Source organism: Falco punctatus, assembly GCF_963210335.1.
Source record: "Falco punctatus genome assembly, chromosome: 7".
NCBI lineage: Eukaryota > Metazoa > Chordata > Aves > Falconiformes > Falconidae > Falco > Falco punctatus.
Window position 1 is genome coordinate 3,163,902 of NC_137587.1, and position 19,350 is coordinate 3,183,251.

At 50.1% G+C, this 19,350-nt stretch overlaps 2 protein-coding genes across 3 annotated transcripts in view; one reads left to right on the top strand and one right to left on the bottom strand.

The window, feature by feature from the left end:
* Window positions 1-402: 402 nt before the first annotated feature.
* Window positions 403-9,874, bottom strand: ARFGAP2 (ARF GTPase activating protein 2). Of its 2 annotated transcripts, XM_080395752.1 has the most exons (17): window positions 9,717-9,874; window positions 9,309-9,427; window positions 8,525-8,597; window positions 7,927-8,058; window positions 7,733-7,813; window positions 6,796-6,898; window positions 6,091-6,147; window positions 5,597-5,641; window positions 4,432-4,484; window positions 3,866-4,002; window positions 3,443-3,574; window positions 2,831-2,959; window positions 2,623-2,751; window positions 2,117-2,243; window positions 1,908-1,998; window positions 1,679-1,797; window positions 403-1,249 (listed from the first exon to the last, which is right to left on the bottom strand). In XM_080395752.1, exons 1-17 carry the CDS (start codon window positions 9,786-9,788, stop codon window positions 1,229-1,231), a joined length of 1,620 nt encoding a protein of 539 aa, XP_080251878.1. In that variant the 5' UTR covers window positions 9,789-9,874; the 3' UTR covers window positions 403-1,228. The 2 variants fall into 2 exon arrangements, with proteins under 2 accessions (XP_080251878.1, XP_080251879.1); XM_080395753.1 differs by lacking the exon at window positions 5,597-5,641.
* Window positions 9,875-10,022: 148 nt separating this feature from the next.
* The window catches only part of DDB2 (damage specific DNA binding protein 2), a 48,969-nt gene continuing 39,641 nt past the window's right edge, over window positions 10,023-19,350 (top strand). Inside the window, exon 1 of the mRNA XM_080395756.1 lies at window positions 10,023-10,274. The gene's annotated coding sequence lies outside the window, so the exon portion shown is untranslated. The remainder of the gene's footprint in view (window positions 10,275-19,350) is intronic.

Below are 19,350 nucleotides of genomic sequence, written 5' to 3' on the forward strand. Positions count from 1 at the left end.
GTCTGCTGGGCTGCCCAGCCCCCTCCACCAGGTTCCGGGGGAACAGTCCCGGGTGGGCAGGAGCAGCGCAGGCTGGCGGTGGTACCCCCGGGGCCCACCAGCCCCTCCCCTCGGGCAGGGACAGGTGGCTGTGCAGGTGCAATGGGCTGCTACCGTGCTAGCCCGCTGGCCTGGCAGGACAAGCTCCCCTCAGAGGTACTGGGGGTAAAGATGCGGTGACCCCCCTCCTGCCCCACCACAGCAGCCAAACATCTGCGTACAGCAGCAGAGTAATCCTTCCCTCCCAGCCCCTCAGCCTCAACAGGGCAGGAGAGGCCCAAACGGCCCCAGCTCTTTTTCCTAATAAGGTGGGAGAAGGCTGGTTACACACTTATTACCCCATCCTCAACACCACAGTCCCAAGAAGAGAAAAACATGCCCTTGTTAAATTCACAGCCAGGAGCAGAGAGCCAAGTTGAACAGGACTAGAATGACAGCCCTCACTCACTGCTGCAACTCAGTTCACTTCACAGCGAAGGACTTAAACCTCAGTCCAAAGCTGGGTAACAAAATAACCAGGGATCCTGTAAATACCATTCCAGTACTTCTTTACCTGGGCCTTTTTTGCTGATGATGTAATTAGAAGCTAAAAAAAATAATCTTTGCTTTGATTTTGTTCTCCAGCATCAATATATGCTGGTTTACAACACAGTAAAAATGATTATCCCATGGCAAAAGTCCGACCCTGCAAATACAGAGGCCTCCACAGCACCATGGATTGGGAGCACTGAGCAGAACAAAAAAACAAACCAAAAAAAACCAACAACAAAAAAAATCAGTCATGCCTGTGGGAACCAGGTAACACGATGTTCAGAAAAAACAGCATTTCCCTTCCCTCTGTCACTTGGTGGGCTAAGGTGTGGGCCAAAGAGGACAGGAGCACTGATGAGGGCAGCTCATGAGCTCCTGTCATACCTTTTACAGCAGCGAGGTTAACCCTGGAAGAAGGCCTATCTCCACTGGCTAGTACATAGCAGTGGGTATGAGGGCACATTGAATTTTAATAGAGTGGAATCCAGAGATATTCAGAAAGCATCCTGGGCACAGCGATGTCCTGACCACCTCTGCTTACCTTCTCCCCTCCCCACCCACCCCAGACAAACTAAGACAATCCTGCAGAGTTTACTCCAGGCAAAGGTGGCATCAGTGCCTCGTGCTGGCTTCCCTTTGAGTTGCAGTCCCTGGGTCATCAATATGAGCCATAACGATCCTGGGGAGGAAACACACCAAGACACCATGCTACAACACTTCCCGCAAACTCCAGAGACAGATAAAAAGGTCTCGGGGTGTTTGGGATTGGAATGCAGTGCAAGATTACTTAGACAGGACACCATGCAAAGGCAGGAAGTAAAATGGCCTTTAACTTTTTAGGTTCTGCCTGGGATTTGTGGGAAGAGACATATCTGACATAACAAGGTGTCCTGTCCAGCAGGAGAGCAAGGCTGGCCAAGTATTCACTGGCCACCCAGAATTGCTCAGCTGTTGTAGTATATCCATCAGCTACAAAAGACAGGTCTCTACCTGGGACTTTCAACGCAATTTGAGAAGACAATGGTAATTCCAGTGGAAGCCAGGGTATGATGAAAGCCCCCCCAAGCATGACAATAGCCTTTCTGAAGATGCCACAGCGTAATCTCACCTGGAGGGAGTTCATCACCCCATTGGCTAGGACAGCCATCTTGCCAGCAACTGATTTCACTCCTTCCTTGAACTGTGCAATGTCAGCTGCAGGCAGGACATTTCCAATCGACACACCACCTAGGAGAACCAGCAGGAGTTACCCCGGAGTCCCCTGGTCCAGAGAGCACCCTCCACTCTAGGTCCTCCAAAGCTGCCCCCTTCCTCAACCCCACCGAGTGCTAACAAACCTGAGTGCACATTCTCAGCTTCTCCAAACAGGTCTGCAGAGCTGATGGCACTGCTGCCTGAGAGCTGCTGCAGTCGGGATCTGGCTTCATACTGCACCAGAAAAACAAAACAGAAAGGTTATAAAGGAAAGGAACAAAGCAGGACCTGAGCAAACAGAAGGAGATGAAGCCAGAGCTGTACCAGCCTAAGCACCGCAGAATGCATCTACCTCAGCATCTGCCTCCCGCCCAAAGAACATATCTGAAGAGATGGCTTTAGCTCCTGCAAACTTCTGCCGAGCTTCATTGGATTCCACAACAGATGTCCTGCCCTCTGTCTCCCGCCTGCTGGTGGGTCTGAGGAAACAAGAAGAGACGTCTCAGCTTAAGCTCACCGACACAGTAAAGAAACAGACTCCTCTCTCGGACCCCATCTGATCAAAGGAAAGCAACAAATCCTCAAGTGCTAGCTACCATCAGCGTCCTCCTCTCCCCACCTCGGGACGGCCAGCACTAAATGACCATAAAGGCTGTATCAAACTTAGGGACACGACAGGCAAAGAAGTGTCCAGGCCTCTTTCACCCAACACCCTTTTTCTTGGGCTTGTCCACACAAGTTACCTCCTGCAGTACAAGGTTCCTGTCATAACACAGCAGCATCTCTACCCACAGCTCCTAGACCTACTTGTTTGTCCTACGCACACGGAAGGTACAGTAGCAGTGGCAGGCATTTTACCTCTCCGAAACTGGCCGAATACTGGAAATGGTCACCTCGGGTTCCTCCTCTTTGTCCATACCCCAGGAAGAGTCCGTTTCCCATCGTGAGCCAAATGCATCTTCAAATGAGAAGGGATTATATTTATACCTAGGTACCAAAAATAGGTGATTTAGGCCCGACATTAAATTCAGGAATAAGCCAAATTTACACTGAAGCTACGTCTTACTTGGGGGGTCCAGATGTGAAGCTTCCAGCATCTTCAAACAAGTCCAGTTGGGAGCGGGAAGCTTTTGCAGCCAGTGGTGTCTCCTGCTCAATTACTTGCATCTCGGACATCACTGAGTGTGAAACAGAACTAGCACAACAAAGAGGCAGTCAGGGCCGATGGCTCCGACAGCACCCAGCCCCTACAGCCAGTCTGCCTCAAAACTGAACCTGGCCTTCACAGGCAGGGGAGGTGCCACAAGTCTCAAGGGAGAGTTGTGGGATGCCGGCCCCCTTCACCGCTTTTCTAGCTTATCCCGACTCCCTCAGCAGTCCTGCTCTACCTTAAGGGAAGTATTCTGCAGGGGGGACAGCTGCCAAGCAGCACGGCTCTAGGGCTACGCGCTGACAGGCCACATGCGTCTCTGGAAAAGTTCAAATGAGAACTAGAATCTCTCATCAGAATGCCCCATTCCTTCTGGGGGCTGAAGCACTCTTAGACATAGTCCAGCATATGAGCACTTTAAAGCAGCTCCTTATCTCTTACAAGAGCAGCAAGCTACTGCCTTCAGGAAACTTTTCCAGAGCACAGTGCTTCCAAGGCACCTGTCCTACGCCATCCACAGCCAAGTACCTTCTGGACACCAAGCCCATGCCCAGCCTCTCTGCTTGTTCACGCTTCTTCCCTTCAAGGTTCTGAAGTTTCTTTTCTTCCTTCTTCCGATCAAGCTGCAGTTCCTGATAAGCCAGTCGCATTGAGGTGACTCTAAAGGAAAGAGCTACGGTGGGTACCAGCTCATTACCCTCCGCTCCAGTCCGTGCTGTGGAGTGGCAAGGGGGAGAGCAACCCTGACAACGCATCAAAATACCCATTTCCACAACAGCTCTGCCAAAAATCCTTGCGTAGAAGCTTCTGCTTTTCTTCCCATCTCACCTTCACCGGGGTTCAACTCTTTTTTGGCTAACTGTGATTTCTTTACTGTAAGCATTAACAGCATTAACCTAGTATTATTTCTGCCTTAGTACGCAAGGCATTCGGCCCAAACAAGGCACTTACATGGACTCCTCAGCTTGTTTCCTGGACTCCACTGCCTGCTGCTCCCTCAGCTGCTCTGCCACCTGGGCTTGCCGCTCAATCTCACTGAAGCTCTGGCTGCTCACTTTCTGGGCTCCAAGACCTTTTTTTGCACCCAACTTGAAAAAACAAAAAATGGCGATTTCTTCAGCTTAAATTGTTCATCGGAGACGAAAACCAGAACCCTACTCCTTGCTGCACCAACCAGGCTTTTGGTCTCCCTGTGTAGTTACAACCTACAGACCCCATACAGCTTGCAGCAGAGTGTGGAAGAACACCCAAGAGTTAACCCACCAGTGCTCAGTGCCAAGAGATCAGCCACATATGCTTCATATCGTAACAAGTAATGATCCAAAACCCAGTTGTTTTTGTCCATTAACATATAAGCGGTCTTTCAAAATAAGCAGTGATATAATCAAAGCTCTCCCTTCCCCAAATGGATCTCTCAGTACGCAGCTTTAAGGGCAGAAAGCAAGGGCCAAGGAAAGGACAGCAGTAATATGAGACATGCTCTACCTCCTCTCCATAAAACAAGAGCTCAAACGTACCCCTTTCTTGGCAGCTCCTGGCTTCTTCTTTCCAATGAGGGAGGATTTAAGTTCTGCAAGAGGAGGGAGGCAGCAAATAAGCAGAAGCAAATTAATTTATGAAGCCAAAATTAGTCAGTGACCCACACAAACATACACCACAGTCCAGCTGCTTATAGAGTCCAGGACACACCATGCAGCTTCACATCAGAAGCCTGGGTAAGGTGACTTCACCCAGCCAAGAAAGATGCACTTAGAAGCTCCACAATTGCAGGCTGGTGGCCTAGAGAAGCATACCCATTGCTGGAGAAACTTGTAAGTGAATTAAGACCTTAGAATAGCTCCTCCAAGTGTCATGCAGTTGGTGACCCTACCCAGTAGGGAACAGGGTAGCTAGAGAAAGACTAGATTTATTCCAACATAAATCCAAGAAAATGCAGCTTCAGAGCCATACAATTGTCAGTGCCTCAACCAATGCCTCAGAGACAAAGCAGCAAAACCCCTTCAGTCATGTTTACATGAACAGGCCAACGACAAAATGGACCTGAAGTGCAGCAAGCTGTAAAAGCAACAGGTTCCCCAGCACCTTGCGCCGGGAACCTGTCGCTGACGGCATGAAGCATGCCACACTTGTAAAACCAGCCAAGGTCCAGCCAAGCAGCTGATGCCTGGAGAAAAGTGTAAGAACAAAGCAAACAGAGAGGGACTGCCCAGGACATTTTCCCAGCTTCCAACATGTAGTTCCAAAATCTTTTATCACCCTTGTTGGGCTTTTCTTCCACAGAAGTGTCTCCTTACACACATGACATCTGTCAACCCATACTTTAGATCATTCTTGACAGCCGTTTCTGTATCTTTTCTAGTCTCGCCATGAATTTTTGAAATAGGAGGTATCAAAACATTCACACTATCCGAGACCGTTTTCAGCTCACTGTTCCTAACATTTGATTTGGGGTTGTTTGGGGCTTTTTTTATTACTGCCAGGAAACATTTAACAGAAATGTCAGTAAGACCCCCTTCCAGATCTGGAACAGCTGGTTTAGATCCCAATACGATCATGTAAGCTTTGGCTCATTCTCTCCCTCCAAGCACAGGAAGCTAAAGTTAAGAGTTAAAGGCGGAATCACAGAGGGGGCAGGCAGAGCTGTCACACGCAGCCAGCGCAGGCCAGCTGTTAGCCAGTTACCTCTGGCAGGAGCGGGCCCTTGTGTAGATAGATACATGGCCGTGTCTGAGGAAGAGACACAAAACACGGGGAATGAACAGATGCTTGAGGACACAGGCTTTCCACCCAGGACAAACCCACTGGGGGCTAGGAGCACACTCAATGAGGAAAGAAGCTCCAGCTAGATGCTCTGTGTGCAACCAGGACAGTAATGGCAGGGGAGAATCAGATATAAATCCCTATTATTCTGGAAGCTAATTAATTTGCCTCCAAAGGTGCTCAGAGGGGGAGATGACAACACACCAAAAAACAAACCTCCAAAACCCAAACACCACAGCCATGTGGCCTTGATCAGCCAAGTTCTAGGTGTGCAAATGCCAAATTTTGTCCAAAGTTCAAAAAATGAAAACAAGCTTTTGGGAAGGCAACAGCTTCGAACTCGATCAAATCTCCAGTAAACTGTGGCTTGGGTTTGGGATTCAGGGGATGATCTGAGGGATGGGGAAGAGTCTTACCTAGAGGAGCTTTAGGAGATGTGCTCAACAAGTCAATAGATGGGCCTTGGCTGGAATCTGTGGGCACAAAACCAGAAGAGAACATTCAGACTGATTCTTAGCCCCTTTCTTTTCAGTGTGCTCAGTTCCGCTATTTCTCTTCTAGCTCCTCTGCACACCCACACACCCCAAACAAGCCAAGTTACAGTTTGAAACATGCAATTCCCCAAGTACAACAACTTTATGTCTCCACAGAGCAAGTTATTCCCTCTGCAGTGTTCTTAACACATTAAAAGCAAGCATGCAGGGGAATACACTAAGCTGTTTCAAATTACATCTATGACCCCAGATTCTTGGTTTCCTTGTCATTCACCCCAGAAACAGTTCTTTGCTCTATATTCACACATCATTTCCAGACCCACTAAATTCAAGGGACAGAGAAGAGCGTTCAGACAAATAATTATGTCTGGAAGCAGGGAAATGGAGCAGCTAATCACCAAAATAGTTTTGTGTGCATTTCAGGAAAAGCAGAGACCTGATCCCAAACAGAGCTGCATTTGTAGAAGTCTTCACTAATTTAACTAAACATCATAAGAGTGCGCAGAGCTTTCAATCCTTCAAGCCTGAACCAAAGAAAAATCTCAGCCCTTCCAGCTATGATACAGGAGCATATTCTCCTGGAAACGAAGTTAGGTTTTTGGAAAAAGTATTCAGCAGAGAACTCACTTGACACTTCACTGCCTTCTGATGACTTTGCTGCTTTTTCCATCTCCGGGGAAGACTGTGCAGGATTCTGGCTGGCATCCGATACATCCCAGGTGCTGGAAGACTGCAAGGAGATGCTCATTCCAGTGACTTGCAGAAGATGAATGAAATGAACAATCCTGAACTTACTTCAGGTTTAGTGACCCGTATTCAGTTTTAAGGCCAAAGGAAACACGTTCCAAACTCCAGACTATGCCTTCACTGAAGGTAAGGCAACATGTGGACAAGTCCACATTCCCTTAGCAGGGACAAAAATTAAAGAAAAAAAACCCCAGAAGCTAAGCTGAACGGAAGGCCAGGATAAACAACAGCGTAACTCGAACAGTAGTTATCAGAGCTGGCTACTGGGAGGACTTCCCATCTTAAAGAGATGTGCTAAAATCTAGGAGAAAGTGTGAATGAGCTTCCCTGGAAAAAAATAATCTCAGCTTCCACTGCCTTTATTGCCATACAGCCAATTCTCACATTACTCTACTCACATAGGAAAGTCCGCCTAGTGTTGTACAGTTGCCCAAATCCACTTTACCAGCATCCATGCACTGAAAAGCTGACTAAACCAGAAGTTCAAAGTGACAGCCAGTTCTTGCTTTAAATGCGCGGAGAGACTATGCATTACTGCAGCACACAAAGCGTTTTCCAGGGAGTAGCTGAGAGCTCTGAGTATTCCTTGAAGATAAAGTTGGTCTTGAAAACAAAGGACGTGGATATTACAGACCCCAGGAAGGTTTGTTTAGATCTGTGATTATGTCCCATGCTGATGACTCATCTTAGTTCTTCCACGTTACTACTGAAAGAGTATACAATTTGGAGTCCTTCCAAACTAAGTGGGACTGCTCTGGCTGAACAGCTGGCTATTTGAGAGCTGTTAAGGCTGACTGGTATAGATGGTTCTTCTCACCTGTGTGTGCTCCATGAAGAAATCAGCATCACTCTTGTCAGGGGAGTGCCCAGGGGCTCCACTCAGTCCATCTATAAGCAGCTGAAGAGAGAAGAGAGACAGGGGTGAAAAAAGAAGCAGAAGGTATCCTACAAGACTCGGCATCCGGCACTACACATCCAAGACACTACACAGTACAGAGCTGACAGACTTACATCAGTGCCATACTTGGCCATGGCAGCACTTGCCAGCTGCCGGATCTTCTCCCTGTACATCTGGGCAGCTCGACTATTATATTTAGCGTTGGCATCTGTAGTAGTACAGCCGTGCTGGCGGAAGAAAGCAGTCTGAAAAGAGAGGAATATCCTGTCTCCTGACTGCTAGATCATACTCCAGCAAGCATTAGACATAAACGCAACAGAAAAAAGGGAGCTTGCCAAAGACCAAGGATGACCATACTGAGCATACAGCATGAACCACCCATTGGTTGGCTTTCTTCCAAGGAGCTCCAGGCCCCAGAGGCCTGTTCTCCACAGGAGAGGATGCTTCCAACTCACAACGCTAAGCATAAGCTTTCAAACTGATCAGTGTTACTCCTTTTGTTTAATGCCTCTCACTCAAATGAGATATGACAAAATGACAGATCCACACTTCAGAAAACAGTGCTTTCAAAGGTCACAGTCTGACTTCGAAGCACACGAACACCCCTCATTACACACTGCAGGTAAGGCTGGTACCCGGAAAACCACAATAAACAGAATGGGTGGATTAGCAAGAGGCAAAGAAAGCAAAATGCCTACAGAGGCTCCTCACCGCATTGGCATTGCTGCCCACTTGCATACACCTCAGCTGGAACCAGTTCCAGTTCGAATCCAACTCTGTGGACCTGCATGAGAACCAATTACTTCTATGAATAACGTACAGGCATACCAAGTGCAAAAGCAAGCTCTGAGCTAGAATGGTCAGATATGCCATTACTATCCCACAGTACAGGAGGTAAAGGGGGAAAGAGCAGCTTGTAACTTCTTTGCTTCCCATAAGAACTTTTAAAGTGAGGGAAAAAACACAATTTCAGCTTCACACCAAAGAACAGTGTCCAGATTTACAGGACTTCTCAGTTATATTAAAAGGGCAGAGCCTGAGCTGGGAAAGCACCGCCAGCAACTTTCGTTTTACATGTTCTCTCACCACAACATGAGACTCGTCTGCAGCCCGTCCCACAGATTAGGCCAGAACACATGACAAAGCAGCTGAGAAAACAGCCAAGGAAAACGAGGTGACAGAGCGCGTCTCACACCAGTTACTCAGCTTTGCTCTGAATAAGCAGAGTTCCCAGTTCTGTTACTTAAAATGCTAACTTTTGCCAGTACTGAAAACCCAGCACCACCTTCCCCACTGATACAGAAAAGAGTAAATAGCGTGGCTCTCTGTGCCCTGCTCGGCGTTACAGGAGAGGCTTCCCTCTCGCCGCTGACCCCGGGGCCCAGCCAGCCCCCCACAAGGCCGGCACCAGCCCCCCGTGGCGGGCAGCGATCCAACCCCCCGGCGGACCCACGCAAAGCGGGGCCGTGGCTGCGCCGCGCCCCCCGCCCCGCACCTGATGAAGCTGAGGTGCACGCCCAGCGAGCGGTGCGCGCCGGAGCAGTCGATGCAGAGGAACACGCCGTAGGTGATGCTGGCCCAGCTCGGGTTCTTGGCGCCGCAGTCGAAGCACGACTAAAGCGAAGGCAGAGGCACGGCCGGGCTGAGGCAACGGCTCTGCCGCCCCGCCGCTCCTCGCCGCCTCTCCCCGGGCCGCCCCCCGCCCCCTGCCGCCTCTCCTCGGGCCGCCCCCCTTCCTCGGCCGCCCCGCCGCCTCTCCCCGGGCCGCCCCCCCTCCCCCGGCCGCCCCGCCGCCGCAGCGCGGCCCGCAGCTCCCCGGGGCCGGGGCCCAGGCCCGGCCCTAGCCCACCGGGAAGCGGCCCGGCTCGGAAGAGCGGGCGGCTGCTCAGCGCCTCATCGCTACCTTGTTCGCCGGCGCTGCCCGGAGCCGCTTGAAGAGAGTCTGGATCTCCGTCTTGCTCGGCTCCGCCGCCATGATCTCTCCTTCCCAGACGCCACTGCGGCGACGGGTGCCGGCCGGGCCCGGGCGGCGCGGGGCTGGGCCCGCACTACGGGTGCCGCCGGGGCCCACACTGGGCGGTGGGACGGGCCCCGCCGCGCCCGCGCCCCGCCTGCCGCGTCGCCATGACAGCGGGGCCGCTCGCCGGCAAGGGGGGGCCGGGAGCCCCCCCTTCTTCCCCGGGCCCGGCGCCCAGAGGCGGGCGCTTGGGGTCAGGGCCCCTCCTCAGCACCCCGCCATCACCCCGGCCGCCGCTGGGGCTCCCCGTCCCGGGGGGCGCTGCCCGCCGACCCCCGGCCCCCTCAGGGCCCAGGCGTGCGGGAGGCGGCACCTGCGCCTCAGGGCACCCGGCCTGCCACATGCGGCGCCCAGGCTCGGGAGTGACTCAGTCCGCTGGAGGCCTCTCAGGCAGCGCTGCCCGATCCTCTGCGGTAATCAAGGCATCGTGAGGCAGTCACCAAGGTAGGGAAGTTGTTGCATCAGACCAAGATGGTGTCAGGGCCCCAAAGTGTTCTGTTACCTGCCTGGAAGCAGGAGGGAACGGACTGGAAAGTCATTCAGTTATAACATTAAAAAAAAAAGGAAAAAATGTGATGCTTTGAACTAAAAGTCAACGGCATGTAACCCATTTTGTGCTTTAGAAAAAAAAAAAAAGAGGGTGCAGAGCAATGAGAGTTTCAGAAGGGCAACGACAAGAAAAGCTAATCGGTATGGCTGAGATGGAATGGATGGAGATTTCCTCACCTCCAGAAGCAGGTTGCTGTGTTGCACCAGCTCGTCACTAAGAGAGGTAGTTAAATGTACTAGTATCTGGACAAGTCTAATTTCAGTTCAAATTTAAAGGCTTTCCGTTCACCCATTTCCACAGAAATTCATTGCAATGGGAACCTAAGACCCATGATCTAGGCAAGATCCGTAAAGTCTTGGGACATACGGATGCAATCAGGAACAACTGAGCTGTTGGGCAAAACGACCTTGCAGAATGTTTAGCAGGGATGTGGAGTCTTGCATTCTGAGAATCAGCAAAGCTTTAACAACGTTATCAGAGCGAGACCTGATACAGGAGGCGCATTTGCCTTGCAGTAAGATGAGAGGCTTCTGGCAGACACATCTGATTTGAGCTGCTCGGAGAGGAGTTTCTGAACTGGGTAGCGAAGCCTGATTTAGCCTGCCAGGGCTCTTTCTTAGCAGCAGTTGTGTCTTAACTAGCCCCTGGTGTCTGTTGCTCTTATGCTGCTACCTTAATCATGCCTATATGTCCATTTCTGGGCTTACACAAACAATACTGGGGAATCAGTTCAGGTAAAAGTAACCGATAGCGTTTTCCTCACCGCTATTTTTAAGCCAGCTGAGTTCCCTTGATGCCATTCATGGTGCAGCTGTCCTGGCAGTCATACTGATGTCAGGGTGCAGCAAGGGCTGGCTGCACCCTAGGAGAAGGAAAGCTCAAGGGGGGTATTCCCAATGCCACCAGGCCTGGGCTGGCCCTCCTCAGCCACGGCCCATCCATGCCCACAGTACCTGAGCAAGGGGAGCTGGCCAGGCCCAGGGTAGTGGCCGAGTTTGAACAAGAAATGAGATAGCTGGCCAAGCTCATAGCGATGAGGTAGTCTGCTGTCAAGCTGGGAAGTCAATCCACAGGTCAGGATCAGGCCCGGTGATTGCCAGGCATGTCTGCAGTGGCAAATCTAGTCTGAGATCGGGCTGGTAAGGCAGCCTACAGGTCAGGATCAGCAAGGCACAGCCAGAGACCACTACTCCTCCAACTCAGCTCAGGCAAGGACTGGTACCTCTGGGCTGAGCTTAAATGAAAGCACAGTCACCCCCACAGCCATGGGCAGGGGGTGTGGGTAGAGGCCCCACATGGGGCTGCTCAGGGAAATTAAGGCCCGTTTCATGCACTCAGGGCCCTGACAGGTGAAGCTAGACAGAAGGACAGGAGAGGGAGTGTATGCTGTCAGGTTAAAGGCAGTCTAAGCTGCATCTGGTCATGTAGAAGAGCAAGTTCAGGTAATGAGCGTGCATCGGGAGTGGTGGTGTTTGTGTTGGCTCAAGCAGTCTCAAGCCAAGTTGCTTGCTCTGCTGGCTTTGTTCTCACTAGGTCTGTGTTTGTCTAATGGAGATGTCACGCAGGGGTTAGGAGGAACACGGTCTGTTCATGCTGGGTGTTACCCCAGCTGGGGCTTGTGAGAGGGAAACAGCATGTGCCTGGGAGGAGCGAAGGCAGCCTCGGAGGCTGGGAGGTCACTGTCACACTTTTTTCCCTGCCTGTCTGTGCTAGTAGACATGGGGAGATACAGTGCAGGCTCCTTTCCTCTGTGGAAGGTGCACGGGTTTTGTTCACTGTGCTGTGCCTTGCTCCAGCTTGGGAAGGCTTGCTACCGCAGGGTTGCTCAAGCTTTGGTACCTCAGGGTCCCTTGCAGGCCTTCCAGCCCATGCTGGTTGTTCCAAGTCCTGGCAAGGCTGCTGTTCTGTCCATCAGTTTTACATAAAAGCAGCAGGAAGAGCATGCTGCTGGTCCGAGAAATAGTCAGCTTCTTTTTGTTGCCTCTGTCAGTACAGGAAAGACCTCCTGCTGCTGACTGTTCCCTGCGAGCCCGTGCTGTCACTGCACTGTTCTTGCCATTTCCTGCATCTGTTTCTTTTGCATCTCATGTGCCTTGGTGCTGAATTTCTGAGCTCCAAGCTGGCAGCCTGCTCTTTGGCCCTCAGCTTCCCTCTCCACATACATCACATCTGACATCTGCCTCTTTCCTCCTGACTGCTGTGACACCAGACCCTGAGCCCGACATAGCCTCCTAATAGGAGATCGCCTTGCTGTTACCCACCTCTGTCAGTAAAAGGTAGTCCCTAGCGTCATCCAAAAGAGCAAAGGAAAGCAAAGGATGGTGACCGGGCTTGTTGTTGGAGTCTGCCATACCAATGGGTACACCTTTCTGGTACAGAAAGTCTGTTCTGCACAGACCTGTTGTCTGAGGGCATAAGGTTTCTGTGAAAGACAGCTGGGAGAGGCTTGGGAGTGAAGTGTTATGATGGGGATAAAACCTGCCCTGCACTTGCAGGTCTGAGCCAAAGGGAGGAGAAAGCACTTCTCTGGGAGTCTGTCCAGAAGCAGAGTGGCAGAGGGGAGGGAAAAAGGTCCTTGCTCTCTTTTCACTACTCAGCAAAGAACGTGGGTGAAAGAACTGTGCAGGACAAAGATGAGGTGGCTGAGTCCTGCTCTCCTACTTGGACCCGTTGGCCTCTCATCCTTTTGCTGAATGAGAAGATCTGGGAGGTGAGCTGGCAAATTCAGTAAACTGCCCACAAAATAATCGGTAGATACAGTTCCCCATGCATTGCAGTGTGAGTGGTGGGGTACGGGGAATCTACAATGATGCCCTGGGGAGAGGAGCTATTCCTAACAGAAATTTGTTACTTTTTTTTTCTTCTTTCTTGCCAAGCAGTTAACAGACACTAACTAATCTGCGTGATTTCCCCTGGGGATAGTCAGTAATCCTGGGAGAGAGCTCTGGCAGCCTGGCTGTTTTCAGTAGTAGAAAGAGCAATCGTGGCCACAGATGGAGAGGAGGAGGCAAGGACAATCAGATAGAAAGCATTCTCCTCCTCAGTAGAACAAGGGACAGCAGGTATGTCCCTTCCTGGAGCCTGTAAGAAGGTGCTCCCAATTTCCCGTGGTTTTAGGGATCATATAGAAAACTTTTCCTCGGGTTGGATCAGGTTTCTGCCAGGTCAGCAAGCTGCCCTGCGTTCCATTAAGGCCATATGCTCACTACAATTGATTCAAGGGAAGCAGCCGGCTGAGCATCGTGGGTGACCGGCCTGCCAGTGTGCTGCACTGAGTGTAATTAGTAGCTGCCTCCCTAGGAAAAAGTTGAGCACCGAGGCAGGCAGTCACGTCACAGACTCTATGCAGTGCTTCCAGCAAGATCTGAGATAAGGAGCTAATGCACTATGTGTAGAGTGAGTATTTTGTTCAGGTTTACAACTTAACAATTTTACGGCAGTCTTACAAATGTTGTGGTTTGGAGAAAAGCCAGCAAAGATAGAAAGAATACATAAATTAAGGAACACAAGGGATGGGTAACTGGAGAGATACTGAGGAGCACGGTCATGGCTGGCTTGATCCAGTTTGGGGTTGTGGTGCAGCTGGAAGGCCGGTCCGGCTGCACATGCTGTCCCTTGTGCCCACTCTGGCAAGTGGTGGCCATGGGCCGAGTCGTGTCCCTAGCCCTACTCAAGCTGTGATTGTCATTGCATTGCTGGGCTGACCGCCTCCTGCTCATGCGATTGCTAAAGCAAGTAAGGGAAGGGCTTAGGAAGTTTTGAAAGGGAGGAGAGGGCTGTCCCTTTCAGTTGTGCCAGATGATGATGCTGCCAGGCAAAACGGCTGGGCTTTGGTGGAAAGGGTAATGAGTGCGGGGCCAGGGAAGGAGCATGCTGTGAGCATGTGTGTGTGTGTATGCATGTACGTCTTCAGGTGTTTCTTTTGTAACTCCATTTCCAATATTATAATCAAATGTTTATTTTCCCATGTCTGGTAGCATCACCTCTGACTGGCCTTGCACGTGTTCAGGCCTTGGGAGGCTTTGGGGACACGCCAGAGCTGGGGTGAGCTGGCAGATGTGCCCAGGGGTGTCCTGAATCTGAGGATGAGTTTTAGATCTTGCTGTAGTGGTCAGTTTGGAGGTGGCACAGGTGCCCCTGATGGGAGCAGCCTGTTTGGCAGGTGACACTCAAGTGATGTGTAGCTTCAAGTCATGCCCATCACACCATCGGGGGGGAAGCAAGGTGGAGAGAGCGGGCAGTGAGCAGGCCCCAAGCTATCTCACCCTCCTTCAAGGGCAGTCCATAGCACAGGCACTAGCTTGCTCAAGGTCAGAGCCCAGCAGGGCTGTCCTCCTATCAGACATGATCCTTCCACATTTTCCAGCAGACATGTAATCTCTCTTCCCTGCAGATCACTCCACTCCCCCGAGTTTTCTAAACTGAATCCCTCTAGCACAGGGACTAGTTGCCTGCAGCCCTACAACAAGCGTAGGGAGCATGCCTAAAGCAGATGACAATGAACAGGGCAGGCAGAGCTAACAAAGTGATCAGGTAGGCAAGGCAAGGTGAGAAAGCTGGTGGTTTACTGTGACACTCTTTTGAAAATATACAGCTACCACAGAGCACAAGCACCGCTGTCAGACGGGTGGTTATGAGGGATTTGGGCAGAGAGCAAGTAGGTAGGGGGCTTCCAGCTCTGCAGGTGGCCACAATGTGTTGGGGGGCTGCAGGGCCACTGGTGAGACAAACATCCATAGGGTTGTGGATGCAACATTCCTTAGGAACTGTGTGGCACCTGCAGGGAGGCCCTGAGGAGAAACTGAGAGAAAGGGCTAGTTTGGTCACAGCTGGGGGCAGCCTGTGTTTTGGTGTCAGACTCCTGCTGAGAGCAGGAACAATAGACTCAGGAAGGAAAGAGGTAGTGAAGTCAAGGGGGAGAGTTCTGGGTCTGGAAGAAGACTCCAGCTGGTAGGATAGAAAGGAAACGCTGGGAGGAAGGGACCACAGGATCTGTAAACAGCTGGACTCAGTGAAAGCGCTAAGACTGAAGAGGAGGGACTATGCCCCCCGCCCCGCCGTAGAGGAGGAAGTGCAGACCCCACTGCACTGCTTGTGGAGAAAGGAACTCTCAAGCTGCAGATCTGATTGCCTTAAGTTGAGAGACTGACAACTCTGCAAGTAGGGTTACTGCATGGTGCAAAACAGGAGGACATGGCCAGTGAAATGAGCTGAAAGCAGCTGAGGGGATTTGGTATGAAATTCATTTTGGAAAATCTCAAGGTGTTCCAACAGAAAACCAGCCAGTTTCTTCCAGTTACAGAACCTACCCCATTGCCCACCCCCCAGCAAGGATTTGTTTATCTTCGCGTATTCATCCTCTGACCTTTTAAGAACCTAGGTCGCTTGGTAGACAGCCTCACTCCCTTGCAGCCTGGAGTTCTCCAGCTTCTTGTCGCCTGGACCTGGGCAGCAGCGCAACATGTGGTTGCAACTCTTTTTCAGTTTCTTCTCTTCTTTTTTTTTTTTTTCTTCTTTTCTTTGTGCAAGGTCCCTCTGCAGATGTTTTGCCTCATATCATGCAGCCTTGGTATTCTTGCTTGTTTTGCACAACCCTTCCCGCCAGCCTGTAGAGGGTATTTTCCAACCACATTTCCATGGGTCGAGATGGAGTTTGTGGCACTGTCTTTGCCTCAGGTTCAGCCTCATGACCAGCCTGCAGCCAGCCTCTGTGCAGTTACCTTAGAAACAATCACCTTCTAGTCCGAGTGGAGCGTTCAAGGCCATTTTAACTCCAGCACCAGCTTTCAACAGGAGCAGAAGGGCATTTTGCAGCCTGCTGCCCTTAAGTATAACGCTAGCAGCTGTAAAACGCGACTGAGGCAGCCCCAGTTTGTGCACAGCCTGCACTGCAGTCAGGGACAACCTGCCTGAAATAGCAGAGCTGAGCTCAGGCCAGCAGTGGCCTTGGGCTGGATCTGCAAACAGGGCCAGGAGCAAAGGGAGTGCAGGACAGTTTGTAACAGCTCAGAGGGGGTCTCTGCAGGATTGCCATCTTCTTGCACCTGCTTCAGCACTTTGTGCCAAGCGAAACAGCCGCAGCAAGGACACAGGGTATGGGGAAGTGGGATGGAAAGTAAATGAAGCACCAACAGCCCCAGGCTCCACGCAGGGCAGTGGGAGTTCCAGCAGGAGTTAGAAGCTAACCACAACTCTCAGCTGCCATCCCAGAGCACAGCTGTGCTGTGGGCTCTGCAACCCAGATTCTGCCTACAGGACAGAAACATCACTAACGGGTTGAGCAAGCTCAGCTGCTGCTTTGGGGAAATGGGTGTGATCCGTCATAGAGAATCTTTTAACTTCCCCTTCCTAGAAAATTCATGATCAACAGGAAATCCAAACTTTGCGTGATATTTCAAAAACTCTTTTCCAGGAAGATATCAGAATCAAATTAATTATCTGCCAACAAGTACAAGCTTTCCACAGGGAGTGGCTTTATTAAAAAAAAATTACTAGATAAGGTTTTCACTATGTTGCCCATTAGGCACAGAGATGCATCTGTATGTTTCTGCAGGAATCATGGTGGAAGAATAGGCTTTGCTGGCCTTCTGGAATTCAGGTACAGCAAGTAGTTCCTGTGTTCATTTCTCTGTTCATACACAAAACTTTTGGCATAGCACGGATGACAAGTTTCAACTAGAGCCTTTGTGGTTAACAAAACCTCATTTGCTTCTATGGAAAACTAAGTCTCCGGGCAGAGCTATTAGTTTAATATAAGATCATTACATGTGTCTGGGTGTTTTTTTTCCCCCCTCCAGCTGGTTCTTTACTACACAGGCTCTCTTTTACTAATCCATTTGGTTCTGGGTAGCCAGGACTAAGTGCCACACCAAAATTTATGAGGTACAGCCCAGCCAAGCGATTCTTCATTCTCAGTGTGCTGTCTCCTGTCCATTACTTCAGCTCTTGGCAGGAATTTCTAATGTGCAAACATTCCTTTAGGGGACTTGTTCACATAAGCTGCAGCATGTCACTATTTCTGGAAACCTTCAAGCAGCCCATTATGATCAGGTGGTCATGTTTTCCTAGGACAAACAAGTCTGTTCAGACTTTGTCCTGTGGAATTTCAGGTTGTTTGTACCGTAACCAGAGGGTCTGTCTGCTGGACATTGCTGTCCTCATAGCAGGTTCTGGCCACACCTAACTCCATCCCTAATTACAGCCTGACTACGACTCAGAAGAGCAACTGAAGTCAAGCCTCCACGTTATCCTTCATAACTCCCTTCTAGAATTTTTTGACCTTCCATGAAAGGCTAGCATTAGTGTTTGAAAATATCCAGGCTAACCAGTATCCACCATAGCACAACTCAGGTCATTTTATCCCTGCCTGTTGCTGTGACCTCACAGGCCTGGCAGGCGTGCTCTTCACATTCATGTGTGTTAGGACAAAGCAGCAACAAATCATTTGATTGCAGGTCAGCAGGAGTAACACTTGCAATTACTGTACAACACCGATGGTACTTTACCTGGGACCTAGTAACGCAGAGACTAGATCTTTAAATAAATCCAAGTGCTTATACACCAACACCTCTCATTATATGGCATAAGCTTAGAGGCTTCTTCAAGTATTGGACCTATACTAATAGGTGAATTAATAGCTAAATCCAGGTGGTTTTAATGTCTGTTGCTTAGATCTTTTAATTGCCTTTTGGGAATACTTTCTCTTTTCTTGACTAATGACATTACGGATTCAGAACAAAATGCTTTAGCCTTGTTCTTTCGGTTTACACTCTACTCCCCCATGCATGAAGCACAGCAGTAGGGACACTTCAGGCACGACCTTTCAACAGCTGATGCGTTTCTGTGGTCTCACAAAAGCACTAAATGGCACTAGTCTCAGATCCCTTTGTCCACAGCAGACTACATTTCAAGGCATCCAGCATGCTGTAAAAGGTTAATTTCTGCTCTGTCTGGCAGGCAGGCAACAAGATGTTTGTGATACTTTCTCTTAAATTAACAGTGTCTCAATCTGCCCATCCCCACCTTTTCAATCTATACTTGTGAAACACCCATTTTGGTTGACAAGCCACCGTTAACATTCTGTGGTCATTTAATCCCAAATGCTCACCTATGACTTCAGCTTCCTGATCTGTGTCACCCCTTTTCCAAACAGCTCTGAAGCGGTTCACCCCACTGTATTTGGTGGAGGCTTGACTGAGTTTCCTGAGTCTGTTAACCAAGTCCCTCACCTGCTAACCGAGAATAAGAATTTCACTACAGAAGGCTACTAGAAACTCACAATGCATCTCAACAACAGTTTCAAGCAGATGCAGTTCAATAAACTGTTTTTAAACTACTGCTTGTTTTTCAAAGAAAAGGTAGCTTGCCTTTTTTTTGTTCCCTCAAGTCCTTGAGCTTATCCTGTACAGAACACGTCCCATCAGTCCTTGTGTTTGATAACACAGAGTACTGGGATCAGGACCCCACTTTGCCTCAGCAGCCCTAGAGGCTTTCAAGGGCAGAAAGACAGGCCAGATAAAAGAGGTTTTATAGGTCCTCCCTGCTGAATGGCACTTAACAACTGGGTGTAAGTTCACCTGCAGCAATTTAGCACCAGAAGAAGAGTTATCCCTCTATAACTAATGTTGCACCAGCTAGCAGATAGCTTCCACACTGCTACCCTTCACCACAGTGTAGGGGTCTTTGGCAAAGCAGGGAGGGCACTTCTGGCATGCCTAAGTCAAGAGAACATAGAAGAAGGAAAAAAGAGGGTCTCTGCTGTGCACTGGGTGTTCATGAAGGAAGGTATTGCCAGAACAATCTAGAAGCACTATAAACCCCAACACATACTACTGCTTAGGACCCCTAAATGCACAACTGCACTGGAATGCCTTCAGTGTGTGTCAAGGCCCATTCTAGCTCAGGGAACGTTCAGTCACCTCGGACCTGCTGCCCAACAGCTGTGTTCACAACTTGTTAGTCTGAGCAGCG

Coding starts and splice junctions, on each gene's coding strand:
- ARFGAP2 (XM_080395752.1), bottom strand. CDS start 9,788: ATGGCGGCGGAGCCGAGCAAGACGGAGATCCAGACTCTCTTCAAGCGG. Junction 8,059..8,524: donor TGGGCAGCAATGCCAATGCG/GTGAGGAGCCTC, acceptor CTCTCTTTTCAG/ACTGCTTTCTTCCGCCAGCA. Junction 3,575..3,865: donor AAACAAGCTGAGGAGTCCAT/GTAAGTGCCTTG, acceptor TCTTTCCTTTAG/AGTCACCTCAATGCGACTGG.